The sequence below is a fragment of the Stegostoma tigrinum genome, chromosome 39, assembly GCF_030684315.1.
Source record: "Stegostoma tigrinum isolate sSteTig4 chromosome 39, sSteTig4.hap1, whole genome shotgun sequence".
Lineage (NCBI taxonomy): Eukaryota > Metazoa > Chordata > Chondrichthyes > Orectolobiformes > Stegostomatidae > Stegostoma > Stegostoma tigrinum.
In genome coordinates this window covers 9,181,510-9,202,279 of record NC_081392.1, presented here as the reverse complement: position 1 = coordinate 9,202,279, position 20,770 = coordinate 9,181,510, and the positions used below count along the sequence as shown (strand labels likewise).

Genomic DNA, 20,770 nt, shown 5'->3' with positions numbered 1-20,770 from the left:
AGTGAAGTGCAGAACAGGAGACTTCTATCAACAAGTAACAAGTTGGCTAAAGTAAATTGGGAACTACATAAGAATGTATGCTATTTAGCATTTTAAAATTTGTAGTTGGTTTTCAATAGACAAAAGTAGTCAACTGTGATTTATCAATCTCAGATGGTTACTGACAGCCATTTGACCTGATGTTTTTGTACGAGGCTTCTGCGAGCAGATCTGTGAAATAGTATTAGTTTGAAGACAGCTCTAATAATGTAGCCACAAAGAACAGTAAACCCTGACAGTTGGAAAGATCTCAGAATACAGCAAAGGAGAACTTGAAGAGGAAAGGCAATACGGGAGCAGACAAGCAAGAGAGGTAACAAAATGTTGGTCATTTCCGACAGATCCAGGTGAAAACATAATGGAGAATAAGGTGAGGGGACGTTAAACTCACATTTTCTTCATCATCAAATCCCTACAGTGTGGAAGCAGGACATTCGGCCCATCTAGGCCACACTGACCCTCTGAAGAGCATCCCACCCAGACTCACCCTCACCCTATTCCTGTAACCCAGCATTTCCCATGGCCAATCCACCCAACCCGCACCTCCTTGGGCAATTTAGCACGGCCGATCTGCCTAAGCTGGCAAAAATTCTGGGAAAAAATGGGGACCTGATGGGCTAAATAAGAGCGAGGAGCTGAAACAAATCATTAAAAATTAAGAAATGGCACTGGATAAAATAGCAGAATGGGGTGGTGACGAATCCCCTGGACCTGCCGACTTGTGCTTGAAGGTTTAATACCCTGAGCCGCAGAAATGGTTGATGCCGTGGGTTTTGTTCGTGTAGAATGCCTTAGATTCTAGAAGATTCTAGGATCAGAAAACATGACCTCATCATGAAATGAGCAAGGGTAAAAGGAGAAGTAAAGGTTTTGTGCTGCGGTGGTTTTTGTGTTGTTGCCTTTTAGGACTGAAAGGAGGAGAAACCTCTTGGTTCAGAAGGATATGAACCATTGGCATTCTCTGCCTGTGGTAAGACAGAATGGCATTAAAACAAAAGGTGGCCATGTTGCAATACTGATCATTGGTAATAAGGAGGAAAACCGTTTAGAAGCTTCTCAAATAAGGCCAGATGGACAGAATTAAAAACAAGAAGTAGCCAAGCGTGCTGCGTGGAGTCTATACTCTTAATAATCTGCAGATCTGTGTCTTTGCAAGGTTATCCCAAGTCCTGATTTATTGGTTGATGTATCATGGAATCCCTGTGGTGTGCTAAGGCACCATTTGTCCCATCAAGTCCACACTGACTCTCCCCATGCACTATTCCTGCATTTCCCATGGTGAACCCACCCAGCCTGCACATCCCTGGACACTATGGGGGCAATTTAGCAATCGCCAATCCCCCGTAACCTGCACATCTTTGGATTGTGGGAGGAAAAGGGAGCACCTGGAGGAAACCCACACCAAAAGGCTGAGTATTGAACCTAGGTCCCTGGCACGGTGAGGCAATAGCACAAACCACCGAGCCCAACAGATTGTGTGGTCCTCCACAGTAGACAGGAAGGGTTTCTTCTATTCTAGCTCTGTCAGCATTTTGAGTTTTCTGTGGGAATTCAGTGGCCCTATTCCAGCAGATAACAAAGTCTTGATTTAAAATAAGCACCTTAAACAATAAGGGAGTGATGGAAATTTTCTGATACATATGCAAGTTTTGTTTCTGTAAAACAACAGGGAAATAAGAGGGAATTTTAACTTGTCCAATGTTAACTAGGATAGACAAACTATGAAAGACTTAAAGGCTCTGAACTTAGAAAAAAAAGTTATTCAGGAGATCTTTTTACTCCAGCACATCAAAAGTCCTAGAAGACAGGGGACAGTGTAATTTTAGGGAACTAAGATTGAGTGGAGGAGCATTTCGGTAATAGTGAGCATAACTCAACAGGATTTAAATTAGTGATGGAAAAGGACAAACTTTGCCTGGAAGTGAAGGGTGAGGGTGGCTCAGTGCTTAGCACTGCTGCCTCACAGCATGATAGACCCTGGTTCGATTCCAGCCTCGAGCGACTGTCTGTGTGGAGTTTGCACATTCTCCCTGTGTCTGCGTGGGTTTCCTCCCACTGTCCAAAGATGTGCAGGTTAGGGTGGCTTGGCCGTGCTAAGTTGCCCACACACAGCAGAAATATGGCTAGAGGGTTTAGCTATGGGAGAGGGGAGGGGAAGCGAGGCAATGGCCTAGTGGTATTATCACTACTGTTAATCCAGCAACACCGACCCCCCCACCCCGCTCCACCACCCCAAACGTTCTGGGGACCAGGTTCGAGTCCCACGAAGGCAGATGGTGGAATGTGAATTCAATAAAATATCTGGAATTAACAGTGTAATGATGACCTTGTGTTGATCGTTAGGAAAAACCCATCTGATTCACTAATGTCCTTTAGGGAAGGAAACTGCCATCCTGACCTGGTCTAACCTACATGTGACTCCAGACCCACAGCAATGTGGTTGACTCATAACTGCCCTCTGGGCAATTAAAAATGGACAATAAATGCTGCCTGGCCAACGATATTCTCATCCTGTAAATGAATAAAGGTTGGGGGGGGGGAACTCCCCAGAGGGTCGATGTGGACTTGATGGGCCAAATAGCCTGCTTCCATGCTGTAGAATTCCTATGACCTTGTAAAGGATCTGAGGTGGGGTCAGGCTAATTTTAATAGGACAGAACAGGATCTGGGAGCAGCCACTTATCAGAAAATCTGCATTGAAACAGGGGGAGACTTTCAAAAAGACAACAGTGAGTGTGCAGGCTAACACGTTCCCTTAAAGATAAACGGTGGGGCCAACAAGTCTAGAGAACCCTGGATGTCAAAGGATTTACAGGATGGGAGGAGGAAAATAAAGGAAGCTTAGAGCTCAAGACAGCAGAAACCTAAAACTACAAGAAGTGCAGGCATTACTTAAAAGAGAAATGAAGACAGGAGTTGAAGAATAATGGCAGGTAAAATAAAATAAAATAAAGGAAAATGCAAAAGTATTTTTAATTAAATCAGAAGTCACTCAACTGCAGGTTACGTTCTGAGATAACAAGGTGTGGGGCTGGATAAACACAGCAGCATCTCAGAAGCACAAAAGCTGACATTTCGGGCCTAGACTCTTCATCAGAAAAAGGGGGATGGGGAGAGGGTTCTGGAATAAATAGGGAGAGAGGGGGAGGCAGATCGAAGATGGTTAGAGGAGAAGATAGGTGGAGAGGGGAGTATAGGTGGGGAGGTAGGGAGGGGATAGGTCAGTCCAGGGAAGACGGACAGGTCAAGGAGGTGGGATGAGGTTAATAGGTAGGAGATGGAGGTGCAGCTTGAGGTGGGAGGAAGGGATAGGTGAGAGGAAGAACAGGTTAGGGAGGCAGAGACAGGCTGGGCTGGTTGTGTGGTGCAGTGAGGGGAGGGGATGAACTGGGCTGGTTTAGGGATGTGGTGGGGGAAGGGGAGATTTTGAAGCTGGTGAAGTCCACATTGATACCATTGGGCTGCAGGATTCCCAAGCGGAATATGAGTTGCTGTTCCTGCAAACTTCGGGTGGCCTCATTGTGGCCCTGCAGGAGGCCCAGGATGGACATGTCATCTAAAGAATGGGAGGGGGAATGGAAATGGTTCGCGACTGGGAGGTGCAGTTGCCAACGGGTTTATTTGAAATCACAAGCTTTCAGGTTATAACCCCTTTATCCGGTGAAATGAGAGAGAAGCAAACAGACCACGGAATTTACTGGCAGAAAGAGATCAAGGGCAGAGGGACAAAAAGACCATACAAATGGTGTGAGTGGATTACTGAATAATAAGTCCCTTCCATTAATTTCTTCAATTGGACTCATAGTGAGGAATCACTGAAACAACTATATAGTGATATCAACAAGTTTCATCCCACCATCAGATTTACCGTGAATTACTCTTCAGAATCAATCTAATTTTGGACACACGCATCTCCATCAGGGACAGATACCTCAGTACCTCACTCGACCACATGTCCATGGATAACCTCATGATGCTGCTGTTCCCTAACTTCCATCCTAAACATATTAAAGAAGCCAACCCCAATGGACAAGCCCTACACATACACAGGATCTGCTCGGATGAGGAGGAACATAACGGGCACTTAAAGATTTTGAAGGACACCCTCATAAGGAAGGGGTGCGATGCTCAACTCATCGATCACCAGTTCTGACTTGCCACAGCGAGAAACTGCAATGACCTCCTCAGAAGACAGACACGGTGTACGACCAATAGAGTCCCCTTTGTCGTCCAGTACTTCCCTGGAGCAGAAAATCTACACCATGTTCTTTGCAGCCTGCAACATGTCATCAATGATAATGAGCATCTCGCCAAGATCTTCTCTACAACTCCACTTCCCGCATTCAAACAACCGCCAAACCTTAAACAGACCGTCATTCACAGCCTTCAGAACAACATCGACCACAACACTACATAACCCTGCCATGGCAAGCTCAGCGAGACATGACAGATCTTCGACAATGGACATGACCATCACACATGGGAACATCACCCACCGCGCGACTCATGTGACTCAGCCAATGTTGTCTCTCTCATACGCTGCAGGCAAGGATGCCCTGAGGCATGGTGTATTGGTGAGGCCATGCAGATGCTATGACAACGGACGAATGGACATCGCGCAACAATCGTCAGACTGGAATGTTCCCTCCCACCGGGGGAACACTTCAGAGGTCAAGGACATTCGGGCTTGGATCTTCGGGTAAACATTCTCTGAGGCAGTCTTGGAGATACACAACAATGCAGAGTCACCGAGCAGAGGCTGATAATCAAGCTCTGTACCCATAAACATGGCCTCAACTGTGATCTTGCGTCCATGTGGTAATGCATGTGACCCCACCACACTGTTCTATATCTGTAAAACCATCCTTACCGTTCTGTTTTGGCACCATCGGCTTGATAAATTGTTATGATCTCTCTACTTTAATTAGTTTGTACAGTTTTGGATTGCTTATTACTTTGGTTAGACCCTCAGCATGCGACTCTTAAACCTAGCAGGTTACTCCAGTCAGCGATAATGGGAACTGCAGATGCTGGAGAATCCAAGATAACAAAGTGTGGGGCTGGATGAACACAGCAGGACAAGCAGCATCTTAGGAGCACAAAAGCTGACGTTTCGGGCCTAGACCCTCTCTGATGAAGGGTCTAGGCCTGAAACGTCAGCTTTTGTGCTCCTGAGATGCTGCTTGTCCTGCTGTGTTCATCCAGCCCCACACTTTGTTATCTCGGATTCTCCAGCATCTGCAGTTCCCCTTATCTCTGGTATATAATTCAAAGCAAGTTTGTGATGTGCTTGGACAAATTAGCATTGAGTGGGAAGTGGTCTTACCAGTTTTAGCAGCTTAAAACTAGATAAAACCCCAGACCTAGAGGAGATAGCTGCTATCAAAAGCAAAGAAGAGGTTACAGATGCTCTAAGGATAATTTTGAATGGAAAAGTCAACTAAGTGGTACCATTATTCAAGAGGAGTTGTAGGGATAAATTAGGAAACTACAGGCCAGTGAGTCTAACATCAGAGGTAGGGAAATGTATGGAAAATATTCTGAGGGGACAGAATTGATCTACTCTTGGAGAGGCAAGAATTGTCGAGCGTCCCTGCTAGAGGAAGGATGTTGTGAAATTTGAGAGGGTTGGAGGGTTTGAGCTATACAGAGGGGCTGAATAGGCTGCGGCTATTTTTCCTGGAGCATCGGAGGCTGAGGGATGACCTTGTAGATGTTTATAAAATCATGAAGGACACGGATAGGGTGAATAGTGAAGATGTTTCTCCCCAGGGTAGGGGAGTCCGAAACTAGAGGGCATTGGTTTAAGGTGAGAGGGGCAAGATTTTAAAGGGACTGAAAGTGTGACTTTTTCACGTAGAGGGTAGTGCGTCTACGGAAGGAGCTGCCAGAGGAAGTTGTTAGAAATTATAGAATCCCTATAGTGTGGAAACAGACCCTTTGGCCCAACAAGTCCACATCAACTTTCACAGCATCCCACCCAGACCCATTCCCCTATAATCCACCTACTGAAGGCCTGAAAGATGTTTTTCCATTCCACATGACTCTAAGTGCTAATGGCTGGTACAGCCACAATGGTTCCAATAGTCCCTTTCCATGGCTCACTGCAATGGAAAGGCTGCCAACATCATCAATGACCCATTGCGCCCTGGGAATGATCTCCTGCAAACTCTTCAATCAGGCAGAAGATACAGAAGCCTGAACACACGCACCAGCAGGTACAGGAATAGCTTCTTCCTGGCCATTATTAGATGGATGAATGGACTCTCTAGCCTTAAATAATGCTGATCTTGCTAACATTGATCTCACCTAGTGCACACCCTGTGCAATGTGACCTGTATGCCTCTCTCTAAGTCTTTTTGATCTGAACATCCTTTCTAACTGTGATCTGCCTTTACTGCTCGTAAACAATGCTTTTCACTGTACTTCAATACGTGACAACCATTCAAAAAATCAGTCATGCTGTAACATTCTATGACTGTGTGTTTAATGACTAGCACAGTCATGATGGGCCAAGTGGACTCTTTCTGTGCTGTAACACTATGTCTCTGTGTTTGCTTGATAACCAGCGTGAGCATGATGGACTGAAGGTCCCTGCCCCTCTGTAATACTTCATGCCTCTGTGCGCTTGCTGAAAGGCACAGATTCGATGAAGATTCTCCTTCTGTGCTGTAACATTGACCCTCTGTGGTCGATGGCTGGTGCAGGGAGAGATGGGCTGAAGGGCCTCATTTTGCGCGGTAATACCATTTCCTGGCAGCAGGTGACGCGCCGTTCATTACGCCTGCGCACCAAATGCCGGCGGGGCAAGTCGTCAGGCGACCACGCGGGCGTAATCACGTGGACTAGCGCGGCCGTTGATTGGTGGATGTGGCGGCCGGCGGCCAAGCCGGAGTGCGCAGGCGCGGCAGTTGCCGCTCCCCCAACCCCTGGCGGTTGGGGTCGAATCGCGAGGGAGTGGCGCGTCCGTAAGGCGATGGAGTACAACGGGTTTAGACAGCGTAAGTTACGTACGTGGCTTCAGTTTCTCTATAAATCGGTTATTCACTCGACGGCAAAGAAATTTTTTTTACTCTATTTGTAGAAAATTGGCATTCGGAAAGGGACGCAGTCAATGCTGCTTCCCCCACCCCCCTCCCCCCCCCCGATTGAGAAGGGAAATGGGTGATCCCAGAGACCACCCCCCCACCAAGGGGGGAGTGGGTGATCCCAGAGACAACACGCCCCCCCCCACCAAGGGGGGAGTGGGTGATCCCAGAGACCACCCCCCCCCACCAAGGGGGGAGTGGGTGATCCCAGAGACCACCCCCCCCCCACCAAGGGGGGAGTGGGTGATCCCAGAGACCACCCCCCCCCACCAAGGGGGGGGTGGGTGATCCCAGAGACCACCCCCCCCCCCACCAAGGGGGGGGTGGGTGATCCCAGAGACCACCCCCCCCCCACCAAGGGGGGGGTGGGTGATCCCAGAGACCCCCCACCAAGGTGGGTGTGGGTGATCCCAGAGACTTCCCCCACAACCAGTGGGGGTGAGGAGAGTGGAGATGGTGGGGGGGGGGTGAAGTGGGTAATTTGAGAGGTGGGGAGTGCGTGATCTCAGAGACAACCCATCCTGCTCAGCCTTGGGATATCACAGATATCCTTTCCTGGACCAGGCTACAGGGGCTCCCCTTGGTGCATGGTTTGAAGTGTTGAAGAATAGGATAACTTTTTGTGCAAGTTTTCAAAGACTCATGGTGAAGTTGGATGTGCTGGATCCTCAGATTGGTGGAGAAAATGGAATCAGATAACACTAATCAGAATCTGAACTGGACTAGTTGCAAGGATTGCCAAAAACTGACAAAGCAATTAATAACGATAGAAAAATTAGTGAGAGGAAAAAGCCAGCCAGAAATATTTTTATAAAAAAACATTCTGGCTAGCTTTTTCCTCTCAGTAGCAATGTCATTGGGCTACTAATCTAGAACACCAGGCTCATGTTTTTGCTGAATGAGTTTAATTCCTAAGATGGAAGATCGTGAAATTTGAATTCAACAACAAATTCAGAATTAAAAGGAAGGACAGAGTTAAAGGCTACTATATAACCAACAGTGGTGAAGGGTCTAGACCTGAAACGTCAGCTTTTGTGCTCCTGAGATGCTGCTTGGCCTGTTGTGTTCATCCAGCTCCACACCTTGTTATCTGTGATTAAAAACTCATCTGGTTCATTGTCATTTAGGGAAGAAAATTAGTCACCTGGTTTGATTGAAATGTGACTCCAGACCCACAACAACATGGTTGTTTCCAAACTGCCTTCTGAAATGGCCCAGCAAACCACTTGGTTCAAGGGCAGTTGGAGATGGGTAACAAATGCTGCCATAAATGAAATGGAAGGGAGGGAATTTGCAATCAAAATAACTTGTTGGAGCTGCGTGCTGATAAGTGACCTGTTCCTGTTGGACTTCAACCCAAGGTCTTTAAAGAAGTAGCTAGTGAAATAGTTGATGTGTTGTTTTTAATTTTGCAAAACTCTCTAAGTTGGGCGGAGGTTAGAGGATAAGCCAGTGAAGACATCTGTTAGATTGGTAAATAGTAAATGTAATGCTTTTTTTCAAAAGGGGAGTCAGAAAGCAGGAATCTACAGGCCACTTAGCTTAGCATCTGTCATGGCGAAGGTGGTAGTAAAGGTTATGGCAGGGCATTTAGATACATTTGATGTCATCGGACTGATTCAATATGGTTTTATGAAAGAAAAATCGTGTTTAACCAATCTGCCAGAATCACGTGAGGAAGTCTTACATACTCCAGATAAAGGGAAACCATTACTGGTATTGTACTTAGATTTCCAGAAGGCATTTGATAAGGTGCCACTTCAAAGGCTATTGTGGAAGATTAAACTCACAGTGTAGGTTGTAACCTATTCGAGAGTTTAGACTACAGGAAGCAGAGGGTAGGAATAAATAGGTCTTTCTCAGGTTTGTAAGATTTAATGCGTAGTGTGCCACAGGGATCAATGCTGAGACATCAACTGTTTACATGTTATATAAATTTAGATGATGGATTGAAAGGTATAATTGCCAAACTTGCTGATAATGCAAATACAGGTAAGAATATAAGTTTTATAAAGGGAAGTCTACAGAATAATATAGATTGGTTAAGTGAGTGGACAATGATCTGATAAATGGTTTTAGCAGAGGAAAATGTGACATTGTCCATTCTGGTAGGAAGGATTATAAGTAAATATGTTGTCTAAATGGTGAGAGATTGCGGAGGTTAAGATGCCAAGCAATCTGGATATCCGACTGTGTGAATTGCAAAAAGGTTAGTAATTATGAAATATAGGGGAATTGAATTCAGAAGTAGGGAGTCTATGCTCCCTATAGGGTCCTGGTAATATGTATGGAGTACTGTTTATAGTAATGCTCACCTTATTTAAGAGAGTATACAGTGCATTGGAAACAGTTCAGAGAAGCTTTATGAGACTATTACCTTGGAATGGGCCATTTGTCACTGGAAACGTTGGTCAGGCCAGGCTTGTACCCACTGGAGTTTAGTAGAATAAGAGAAAACTTAATTGAAATGTATACGATCCAGTGGGACTTGACAGGATAAATGTGGAGAGGATGTTCATCTTATGGGAGAATCTATAACTATGGGTTACTGGTCAAACATAAGTGGTGACCCATTTAAAATAGAGCTGAAACAAATTTCTTTTCCTGAGGATTGAGAGCCTTGACTTTCTCCCTGAAAAGGTGGTGAAAGCAGAGCCTTTGAATATTTGTCAGGCTGAAGTGGGTATATTATTGGTAACCTACTAGCTATTGTTTATCAGGATAGGCAGGACTATGGATCTAAGGTTAAAACTAGATCAGCTGTGATCTTACTAAATGCTCAAGCAGGCTCATGGGGCTGAATGGCCTACTCCTGCTTCTCGTTTGTGTAGCAGTCAGTTATCTAGGAGCTAAGAAAACCTGAATCCACCAAAGTGATGAATTGCTTCCAAATGAATATGATATCCCTATCTTGAGACTATAAAGTCAGGAGCTAGACAACGAAGCTGATTGTGGTGGATGTTGTGAAATCTAACATCACCAATTATTGAATTTAAATCTGCAGTTGTGATTTCAAGTGTAATATAAAAGCGTAGTAACTGCCTGTTTTCAAATATTTGAGAGATTTGTGAATATGTAATGAAAACATATTTGCCATGACCTCACTGATCTGCAGAAGGTCTCTTTAGGGTTTTGTTTTTATGTATAGAAGTAGGAGTTTATTATTTGGAATAAAACTAATACTTTGTTGTTTTGTGCAAATTTGAATACTGTGGTATCGAGGAAATTAATGTTTTCCTTGTCTATTGTGGCTTTAAGTTTAATAGGATTGATAATTATTGATGTGGACAAATTTTCTAATTCTACTTTTGCTTGAACCAAAATACCTCCTACATCAACACAAATATAAAAGATAATGCTAAAATGTGAGTGTACACCTAATAAAGAAATTCATGAGAATGTAAATGTAGCCCCTTATGCAAAATACAATTGACATTCCTTCACTGTTGCTGAGTTAAAGTCCTGCAACTCCCTTGTTATCAGCTTTCAGTGTAGCTACACCACGTGGACTGCAGTGTTTCAAGAAGGGTCTCGCCATCACCTCCTTGAGGCAAATTAAGGGGAGGGAGTGAGAAAATCCTGTGATCATTTGATCAAGCTCAAGATGCTGGTGAGAAATTGAATTCTGATCTGAGTATTAAAATGTACTGCCTGCTTACAACATGATCAACTTAATCGGTTGCTCTGAATTCCAGCTGCCAAAATGAGAACGAGGGGGCAGATGCATGCTGTGGGAGACCCCAGTCGCCTCTTTGAAGATACCAGTGGGAATATGGACGTTCCGGGACCAGGATATGAGCACACTGGCACAGGCTTTGGCCTCTCAAGGCAGGGCATCCTCAGCGACCCCATGGTGTCTAACTTGGCGATGGCATATGGCAGCAGTTTGGCAAGTCAAGGGAAGAACATTGTCGGTCAAAATGTAAGCATTGCAGGTCGGCAAGTCAGAATGAAATATTCTCCACACAACACAGGGGTCTGCCTCTTTACTGAACATGCCAAGTACATGTAAACATTAAGTGGTCTGTGCTGATAACTGACCTCAAGAACAGACCCAATACTTGTGCCTGGGTTTATCTATCCCCAGTTTGTTGTTCCTTAATTTGGTCATGCCTTCTATTCATAATATTGCAAACACAGCTAGTAAAATATCCCAGCCTATTTCACAGCTGTCAAACCAGATTTGATATCAAGCTATATCAGATATTATAGTTACCAAATGCTTAATTAAAGATTTATGTTCTGTCACTTGAAGGGTCACTTGACCTGATTTATCTCCACAGATGCTACTTGACCTGCTGAGCTTTTCCAGCAATTTCTGTTTTTTGTTTATGCTTAATTAGAGTTAGGTATTAAGCAGTATCTTGAATCTGAATAAAGGAATAGAGAAACAGCCAGGTTTAAGAAGGGAATTCCAGAGCTCCGGACCAAGGCAGCTGCATACACAGCCACCAGTAGTCAAGCAATGAATGAAAATCGGGGATATGCAAAAATCCAGAATTATGGCCTAATAAGTTCCTGAAGATTGTGTGGCAGAGGGTATTGCAGGAATGGATGAAACCGTGGAAGATTTGCAGGCTAGAATGGGGATTTTGAGTTATTTCAAGACGAGCAGCTCAGCAGGCACAGGGTAATGGAGCAGTATAAGTTGGGATGTACACAAGTGTTTTGGATGAGTTAAAGTTTACACAGAGAACACAGTTCCCCTTCTATCTAGTAAGTTCTGTTGATGCTGTGAGTGGATGGATGTCTTTGAATTCCAGTTCTGTGTTGACTGCCAACTTTGAAAGAAAATCTGCTGAACCTGAGGAAGGGGGCAGAGAAAATGAAAAGGAACCATTTCTGCTGCAGTTTAAATGGAGAGCAAGCTGTTTCTGGATTAACCCTATTTCCATAGAAGGTTAAAATAAATGAGTTACGATTGAGGATCAGACTTGAAATCAAAAGTGATCTGTACTGGTGTAAAATTTACCATTCTATCAACTGAAGGGGCTAAGGATTTATTTGTTAACAGGCCAGTCATTGACACTATGTATTGAAAGGTAGATAGTCAGTTTATAGGGAGTCATGTCCTCATCTTGAGATAGTAAGTTTGTAGATTTGTTTCAAAATGCTTCAGGATTGGCCCCAATCGTTTTAAGAACGGCAGAAAATCCTTTCTTAAGCTTTCACAACCAGACAGCTGCTTTTATTGATAAACCTACTTGAAAATAGATGGATGAGATTAAACGCTAGTAGTGGTGAATGAAGGATCCAGGGTGGAACCTATCAGATATGGTCCTACAGTGAGACAGTGATAAAACACTATAGTAACTTCCTGTGTCAGTAGAAACACACTTGTCATCCACACCGTAGTGCCTAGAATGTAGCTCAATGAGATTACAGCTCTAATCCCTGTATTCATTAGTTTTAGTATTCCTCTGCGGAATCAGCCCAGATACAGTGAACTGAAAAACAGCAACTGTCTAACAGAGGAAGGTTGTACCCACGAGAGACTCTAACATGAGCTACTTGGCATACGCCACGCCACAGCACACCATGCCATGCCTCACTGGGACATTGAGCTGTTGGCCTGCAAGAGGACACAACTATCTGGTGTCCAACAGTAGAGGTTTACGTCTGATTGCCTGTGATTCTGGAGCCTCATTCCCTCTGATCTTTGTCTGGACCCAGAAATCACCAGGGCCAAGGGTCTTGGTTGAGTTATCATTTTAAAGAGGCAATGTGTTTTATTCCTCAGCATTAGTACTGTGCAGTTTGATTAAAATATTTTAATAGCGTTGGCTCCTTTAGTTCTAAATTTTGCTAATAAACCCGTCTACGGTTCTGATGACTATGTAGAGCATAGTAAATGAATCTTTTTCACTGATTCCTGCAGATTGATCGCTTTATTCCAGTGAGCAAATTAAAATATTATTTTGCTGTGGACACCATTTATGTTGGAAAGAAGCTGGGACTCCTCATCTTTCCCTATATGCATCAGGTAAGAGAAGGTGGCCTTTCACTGGTGATTCTTGAGTGGGTGGTGCATGACTTGCGACTCTGGATTAATCTGTCAGTGATTTGTGAGAGAGTCTGGGCAGTTGGTAAACACAGACCTATAGTTCAATCTAACCTCGTCTCTGAAGAGGTGTTCTTCTATGTGTCCTTCAAACCCCTCCAACCATGTTCCTTCATCTTGCAGAATTGCTTTGTCAAATGAGGTTTACAGTGGCAAGCACCCAGTTGCTGCAATAACTGGTAGTGTTTACACGTAGCAGCAGGAAACCCAAAGTAGCCACCAGCACTGCATCTTGTTTCAGATTGGTACTCAATAGCCTGGGTAGTAAGGGATCCACAGTGATGTAGCTGAAACACAGGCATGGACGTTCAAAAGAGAGAGAATTTCAGTTTGACAACTGTACCACAGGAGATGGTCCTCAGTATCACCAGGGTGATGCACTAGGAATATTCTCGGATATGGCCCTCATTTGTGTTGAGGGAGTATTTTTGGTGGTGTTCTTTATACTACCCTAAGTTAGTCAGAAGCAGCAAAAACTGGCCACGCAGTGGGTGACTGGAGTCACAGGCTTAGAAAGAGGACAGAAGAAAATTAGAGAGGTGTCAGTTTCCAAACAGAAATTTGCAGGGACAGAGAATGACTAAATTATATAGGAGCTTAAGGAGACAATTCAGTCCCTCAAACCTGCTCCACTATTCTGAAATGGTTGACCTGCAACCTACCTCCATATACCTACCGTTGCCCCTTATCCATTAACACCTTTGGATAATGAAAATCTATCAATCTTAGTTTTAAAATCAATGATTGATTTATCATTCATTGCTGTTTGCAGAGGAGAGTTCCAAACAGTATTGTCCAAATTTAGAAGTCATGGAGATATACAGCACGGAAAGTTTCCAAGTCTTGCTTCTGAAAGATCTAGTCTTTTCTAGAGAAATAGTTTCTCCAAATATACTCCATTTGTTCCCCTTAGTATCTAAAATACTCTTAACTTGCTAAATTCTGAGGAAATCAACTCTGGCTTTTGTGATCTGTCCTCATAATTTACTCCTTGGAGTTCAAATATCATTCTAGGAAATCTACACAGCACTCCCTCCAAAACCAATATATCCTTCTGAAGGTGTATTGTCCAGAATGTTCTAAATACGGACACATTAAAAATAATGATCTTGGAGCAATGCAATCAGACTGGAGATCGACTTATCTCTTCCTGAAGTGACATAAAGGAGGATTTTCTTGTTTAGCCTACATTGGTTATGCAATGAGTACTATCTAAATGACTGATAATTAAGCTGTGTGTTGACAGAATTGGGAAGTACGATACCAGCAGGACAGTCCCGTTGCTCCTCGCGTTGAAGTGAATGCTCCTGATTTATATATTCCAGGTAGGATTACCTCTATGATATCAGTGTTGTCTGTAGTATTAACTGTCTTGGTGATGCACAAACCTATCGCAGTTGATTTTACCCATGTTGTTTGGTGAGTGTGCATTGTGAATCACTTGGAGACGTTTATCACTCTTCGACCAGTAAACCAGAGAATAGTGTGAAACTGCTTTTGCTTTGACCTGTAGATTTTGGGAGATTTCCAGTTCAGGTCAATTTATAAACAAGCTTTGGAGTTACAGGTCCTTGTGGGCTGGACACCTTCCGATATTTTAATGTCTGGCAGTATGCCTGCATTAGTTAACTATGTATAGTATTGCAATTGATCTCAATTCCATTCCTACCTAACCCCTCGTGTGGTTGCCAGCAAGGACAGTAGAGGGTAACTAGGAGCCTTGAGTGCTTCATTCAACTTGCACTGAATTTTAACATTTCCATTATCAGATACGTATGAAATCCACTAACCTGCCACAAACCAGAAATTCAAAGTGGGTTCTTTTATTTTTAATTGGGGCAGTTCAGTAGTGCGTGTGACAGTACATTTCAAATGGAGGTGGCGTAATGCTAGTGTTATTGGACCTGTAATCGAAAGCCCAGACTAATGCTCTAGGGCAAATGGGTTCAAATCCAAACATGTCAGCTGGTGACATTTACATTTGAACTACATTCAATTAACAAATCTGAAATATAAAGCTAGGCTTTACTAGGCTGGTTGCACGTGATTACTAAATTGAAAAAAACATTGAACTTGCAGTAATAACATTAATTCTGTAGTGGACTGCTATGCTGTCTGTCTGCACCTTCTGTTTTATAGCGGTTTCTCTCTCTTTCCAGCAATGGCATTTATCACATATTTATTGGTAGCTGGGTTTGCTCTTGGAACTCAAAACAGGTGAGAATTCTTTTCTTTAGTTGCAATACTCTCATGATCACTCAGTGCTTAGCTCCTCACCTGCTTTCCATTCAAATGAAGAGGATTATTGAGTATGTTTCAGTAGATTGGCCTTTGGGATTCAACATAATTGGTGTTTAATTTTTTTTAATCTTGTGGTTCAAGGACAGGACATTGGCCCTAAAATGGGTGTGGGGGAAGCGAAAAGGGCAAGATTTTTACTGGAGATAATGGGAACTGCAGATGCTGGAGAATCCAAGATAATAAAATGTGAGGCTGGATGAACACAGCAGGCCCAGCAGCACCTCAGGAGCTTGTGCTCCTGAGATGCTGCTGGGCCTGCTGTGTTCATCCAACCTCACATTTCATTATCTAAGATTTTTACTGAGCTGATTTTGACAACTTTAAAAAATGGTGGCCTGGCTCAGACCATTCCTGGATATTCAGATTTTTGCCAGGGCCTTTTAAGAATGTCAGCATGACTGACCTGGCCAGCACCGTTGTGCGAATAGGCACAGCCTACTCTGCTGCAGTTTGCATGTATCACGTCAGTATTTAAAGGCTTGTGGTTCATAGCCCAGCAAAGATGTTCATGAACCATAGGCTGCCTGAGGGAATGTTTTGGAAGATAAGTTCAGAAGTCCTGTTTGTGTGTGCTCCATACTAAGTAATAGTGCTTATGTGCCCACTCATCCAGTATAACTGCAGAGCAGCAATGACGCCACCATGATAGTTGGATTAAGAAACGAAAGCACTGGCAAAACTCAGCAGGAATGACAAGATCTGTGGATGGAGAAACAGAGTTAATGTTTCAGAGTTCAGCACAATTCTTCTTTGGATATCCCACTTCTAGATCTGACATTTTCCAAGATGGCTGCATGAAGCTGGAAAATTTTTCGACTCTGGTGACCTGTCACGAGACTATGCATGTTGAATAAGGCAAATGTTTAAAAGAGATGTTATCGGAGAGTGAGTGGGTTTGAGGAGCACCTGCCCCCAGACCCCACCCCCCTCCCTCTCTCTCTCTCTCTCTCTCTCTCTTGCACACACCCCCTGCTTTTGAGGCTTGCTTTTAGTATTCACTCATGGGATGCAGGTGTTCTGGCTGGCCCGCCCCTAGTTGCCCTCGAAGATGGTAGTGAGTTGCTTTCTTGTACTGCCATAGGCCCCACGTTGTAGGTGGCATTGGCAGCAGAAGGCCAACAATTAACGGTCAGGATCCAGTCTCAGTGGAGCTGTCAGCAGGGGAAAAGTGAGGAATTTCCCAGGGCTCTGTCTTAGCTGGCTTTGGGGTCAGAGAGAAAGAAAGCAGTAGATGCTACCCCCCCCCCCCTGTCCCCACCACCACCACCCCAAAAGCAACTGGTAATGGATTGAGACTCTGAGAAGCTTCTCTTCACACGCTTGCTGTTCTCAATCTCAAACAACAGAAGAAGGACACATTATTGTTGGTACTTGTGGGATCTTCCTTTCTACCTCTCTCATTCTATCTGTCTCTCTCTCAAGTATTATAATAATTTTGCTGATCATTTCTAATCTCCTTCCATTGAGACTCGTCATCCTTGCTACTCCAGCCCCCTCAGACACTCATTCCCTTCCTCCTGCCCTTTACATCTCCTCCAATAGGAGATTGATCCTGAGAGAGGAGACCTGTGACTGGGGAGCATATTTTGACTCTTCCATGATATCTGATTCTTCAATCAAAAGTTTGCCCTGAGTTCCTGCTGTCAGTGAATACAGAGCTGTAATTCTTTTAAAACCCAACTAGGAAGATTGGAATAAATATTTAAAATAGTGTATTTGCAAGACCCAAAAGTTAGAAGTCATTTATTTGTGTTGTTGTCACTGGAGAGGACTCCAGCCCACAGTTGCTTGACTTGGTCATGAGAGGTGTTACCCACTTGAGTCACAGCTGAGGAACACTTTTTTTGTTTCAAGCTTCAAGCACTTCCTCTATTTGTCATTCTTTATTGTGCTTATTCATTTACATTCGTCCTCCAACCTGCAAACAATCTGCCACTCCAGAGCCTAGGACAAGCATGTTCCAGTTTAATACTTTTACTGGAGACAGGAATCTGTTGGGAGGTAATTCCATTTCAGAGTGACTGGGACTGACCAAGAATACATTGCCTACGTTGTCGGTGTCAGATACAGGGTGCCTTTCTCCATTGCGCAGAGAGGACGCAAAAAATAGCCATGGAAACCATAGTGAAAAATTGTCCCCATTTGCCTTCCTTTTAAACAAAATACTGTGGTAGTGATCCTGGGTTAAAAATATCCTGCTATGGTTTCCAGGTAGATGCTTGCTTACACCCAGCATTCACTAACTTCCCTTCCTGCAGGTTCTCTCCAGAGGTGTTGGGGATGCTGGCCAGCTCAGCATTAATCTGGCTGATCATTGAGGTGCTTGCTATCCTGCTCAGCCTGTACCTGGTCACAGTGAACACCGACCTAACCACTATCGATCTCATTGCCTTTTCTGGGTACAAGTATGTCGGGTGAGTGTGATTTATTTTTGGATTTGATTTACTGTCACATGTACCTAGGTACAGTGAAAAGTTTTGTGTGCCGTACAGGCAGATCATACCGTACAAAGGTCATAGGGTGATACTGATGGAGTTGAGTGGATTTGAGGGCTCCAATGTCATCACAGTTAGGTGGGTCTGCAGTCATTAGTAAAATGTGATTTTTTTTTTCCCCCCCACAGGATGATCACTGGAGTTGTGGTTGGGCTGATTTTTGGAAGAACAGGCTATTACATTGCTCTGGGCTGGTGCTGCATATCAATTGTGGTATTCATGGTGGGTTTTGTTATTTGACTTAATTTCCCTGTTCATTTTATAACTAACATTTGCATTGAGTCATGATGGTGTTAACGGCACTGGACTAGTAATCCTGAGACTCTGGGGACAACATTTCAAATCTCACTCTTTAGTGGAATTTGATTAATAAAGCTGTAATTTTTTTTCAAAGCTAGTTTTAGAGCTGATTTTTTTGGGGGAGGATATCTACTATCCTTACCTGGCTGCGTGTGACTCCAGATGCATAGCGTTGTGGTTGACCTCAATTGACCTAGCAAGCTGCTAAATTCAGGAGAAGTTATTGTTGGGCCTTGTCAGTGATGCCTACATGAAAAAATTAGGAACAAACAAATCAAAGGAGAAGTAGGCCAGTCACCACTAACAGTTTGTTTTGTCACTTGAAAAGAACATTGCAGATTTGTTTCTATTTCAAATTCCACATTCCTATCTACCCTCTGGTAACCTTGTATCTGTTGCCTAAAATGAATCTCTCTACCTGTCTCCATGTTAAAAATATTCAGTGACCATCCTAACCCCCCCGCCCCCAAACTTCCGTCTGAACTAGTCTGCTCCGAAGTTGCTTAACTGTCTAAGAGAAAAGAAATCCCCCCCATCTCTGTCTTAAAAAGGTGACCCCGATTTTAAAATTGTTTTCCTATTACTAATCCTTTTTAAAAAAAACCTTTTTTAACCATAACCTGCCTGAAGGTACTGACTCTTTTGGGGTTACTTTTCCAGAAAGCTGACACTCTCCCAGGATGCAATTCCAGTGATGCCTGCTATCCCTTTTGTGGGTGGCTACTGCCATTGGACCAATTTTTGGCGTGCAAGTAATCAGGATATTGGACTGTGACGGTCCATTCAACAGATTCTCACCTTATCTGACAACACTCCCTAACCCAGGGCACTGAGGCTAACTTGTAACTACTGCCACCATGGCAGTGATCAACCACCTTGGCACTGACCTTCCTGATCCAGGCAATATAGAATCACTGGACAGTGCACTTAGCATCCTGTAGGCCTCTGACTTTCAAATACATGTTTTTCAGATTCGAACATTGAGGCTGAAGATTCTGTCTGAAGCTGCAGCTGAAGGAGTTCTGGTGCGAGGTGCAAGGAATCAGTTACGCATGTACCTGACTATGGCGATTGCCGCAGTGCAGCCTGTATTCATGTACTGGCTCACATTTCACTTGGTCAGATAGGGAAATCTGACAAACTCTGTGATACCTGAAAATTAAGGTTTAGGACGTGGGGGTTTGTTTCATCTTCCGTCCCCGCCCCCCCATTGCTGGCCTGAGGGGAGAACACCAGTGGGGGAATCTATTTCTCAGAGATTTGTGGTGGGGGGGGGAGGAATTGGGGTGGGTCTGTTGGGAGTGAGTGGAGGACAGATTTATTGCCCTAAAGGATTTGGGCCTGAGTTGGCCATCTCCCATGGTGACATGGAGTAGAATCCAACTCCTCAAACGATAGGGTTGTAAAACTGTCCCTGCAAGTGAGAGGGTGGCAGTAGAGATGTGCCCATCAACCCAAACGAGGTGGGGGCAGGGCATAACTATTTCCCCAAGTGCGAAGGAGAGACACGCAGGACGGGTTCATCTCCCTTAAGTGTTGGGGGTGTTGGGTCATGGCTTCTCCCTGTGCAGATATAGAGTTGTTTCCTGCTGGGCTGCCTGTATAATCTGTAAACACCAGTCCATTGTTGTTCTGTCTGTCCCAGATAACTAGTCTGATCGGAAGCACAAACTGGACATTGCTGATGTGTGGACTTTATACTGTCTGCATGGGAATTTTTTAAATATATATTTATAAATGCAAGGTAAATAAAATATTGAAAATATAATATCTTGTGCATGTCTTTTTTTTGCCTCTACTGAAAAGGGGAAAATATCTGCTAGCGTTGACTGGGGATCTGTTGTATCCTAGCGTTCTACAAGATGATTTCAAGGGACCTACAGTAGCTTCCTGTCTCCACTACGCAGCAACTGAAAAGTTGTTCTTGTGCTGATCCAAAAACATTTCACCTATTCAGGGCCAGATTACGGACCATCACCAGCACAGGGCTTGAACCAAAAACCACTAGTTGCTCCAAATTTCTCAAACTCAAACAATTAAATCTATGCCCACCTTATCAGGCAGCATATTTGAAATCGTGACCATATAATTTTGAGTATGGAAAACACATTTTTCTTCTGGTGTGAAATTAGGAAACGGCTCAACACACAGTTTGATCGAAGTTTGGAAATCTCTCCTGCAGTGAATACCAAAACAGGCTCGTAGGTAAATGTCCGACTTCTTCGAGATGTCAAGATTGAATGATTCTCAGTCTGTTCTCAGTTTATTATTTACAATGGATTCCTGACCTAAGCGTGAGTGACTAAGTTTCAGTTCTTCATTTTGTCACTTCTATCTCTACCATGAGCTAACACAGACATAGGTACATTTCTAAAGTGGCCAAGACCCAACTGGCCTTTCTTCACTTGTATTCTTAAATACTGCATGTCATAAGACTCTGACCAAGGGGGAACTTACAGTCACACTCCATCCTTAAGTCTACACAT

The 20,770-nt window shown here is 43.9% G+C and overlaps 1 protein-coding gene across 1 annotated transcript; it reads left to right on the top strand.

Moving 5' to 3' along the window:
- Window positions 1–6,919: 6,919 nt before the first annotated feature.
- On the top strand, window positions 6,920–20,052 carry yif1b (Yip1 interacting factor homolog B (S. cerevisiae)). Its single transcript, XM_059640967.1, has 8 exons — window positions 6,920–7,049; window positions 10,823–11,049; window positions 13,006–13,110; window positions 14,435–14,513; window positions 15,348–15,405; window positions 17,748–17,903; window positions 18,113–18,206; window positions 19,256–20,052. The coding sequence occupies exons 1-8, from the start codon at window positions 7,016–7,018 to the stop codon at window positions 19,409–19,411; spliced, it is 909 nt and encodes a 302-aa protein (XP_059496950.1). The 5' UTR covers window positions 6,920–7,015; the 3' UTR covers window positions 19,412–20,052.
- The last annotated feature ends 718 nt before the right edge of the window (window positions 20,053–20,770 follow it).

What these genes read in the sequence shown, in the direction of transcription:
- yif1b (XM_059640967.1), top strand. Translation starts at nt 7,016, where the DNA reads ATGGAGTACAACGGGTTTAGACAGCGTAAGTTAC. An exon ending in GTTTAGACAGCGTAAGTTAC is followed by an intron (nt 7,050 to 10,822) that starts GTACGTGGCTTC and finishes TCTGAATTCCAG; the next exon opens with CTGCCAAAATGAGAACGAGG. An exon ending in TATCAATTGTGGTATTCATG is followed by an intron (nt 18,207 to 19,255) that starts GTGGGTTTTGTT and finishes CATGTTTTTCAG; the next exon opens with ATTCGAACATTGAGGCTGAA.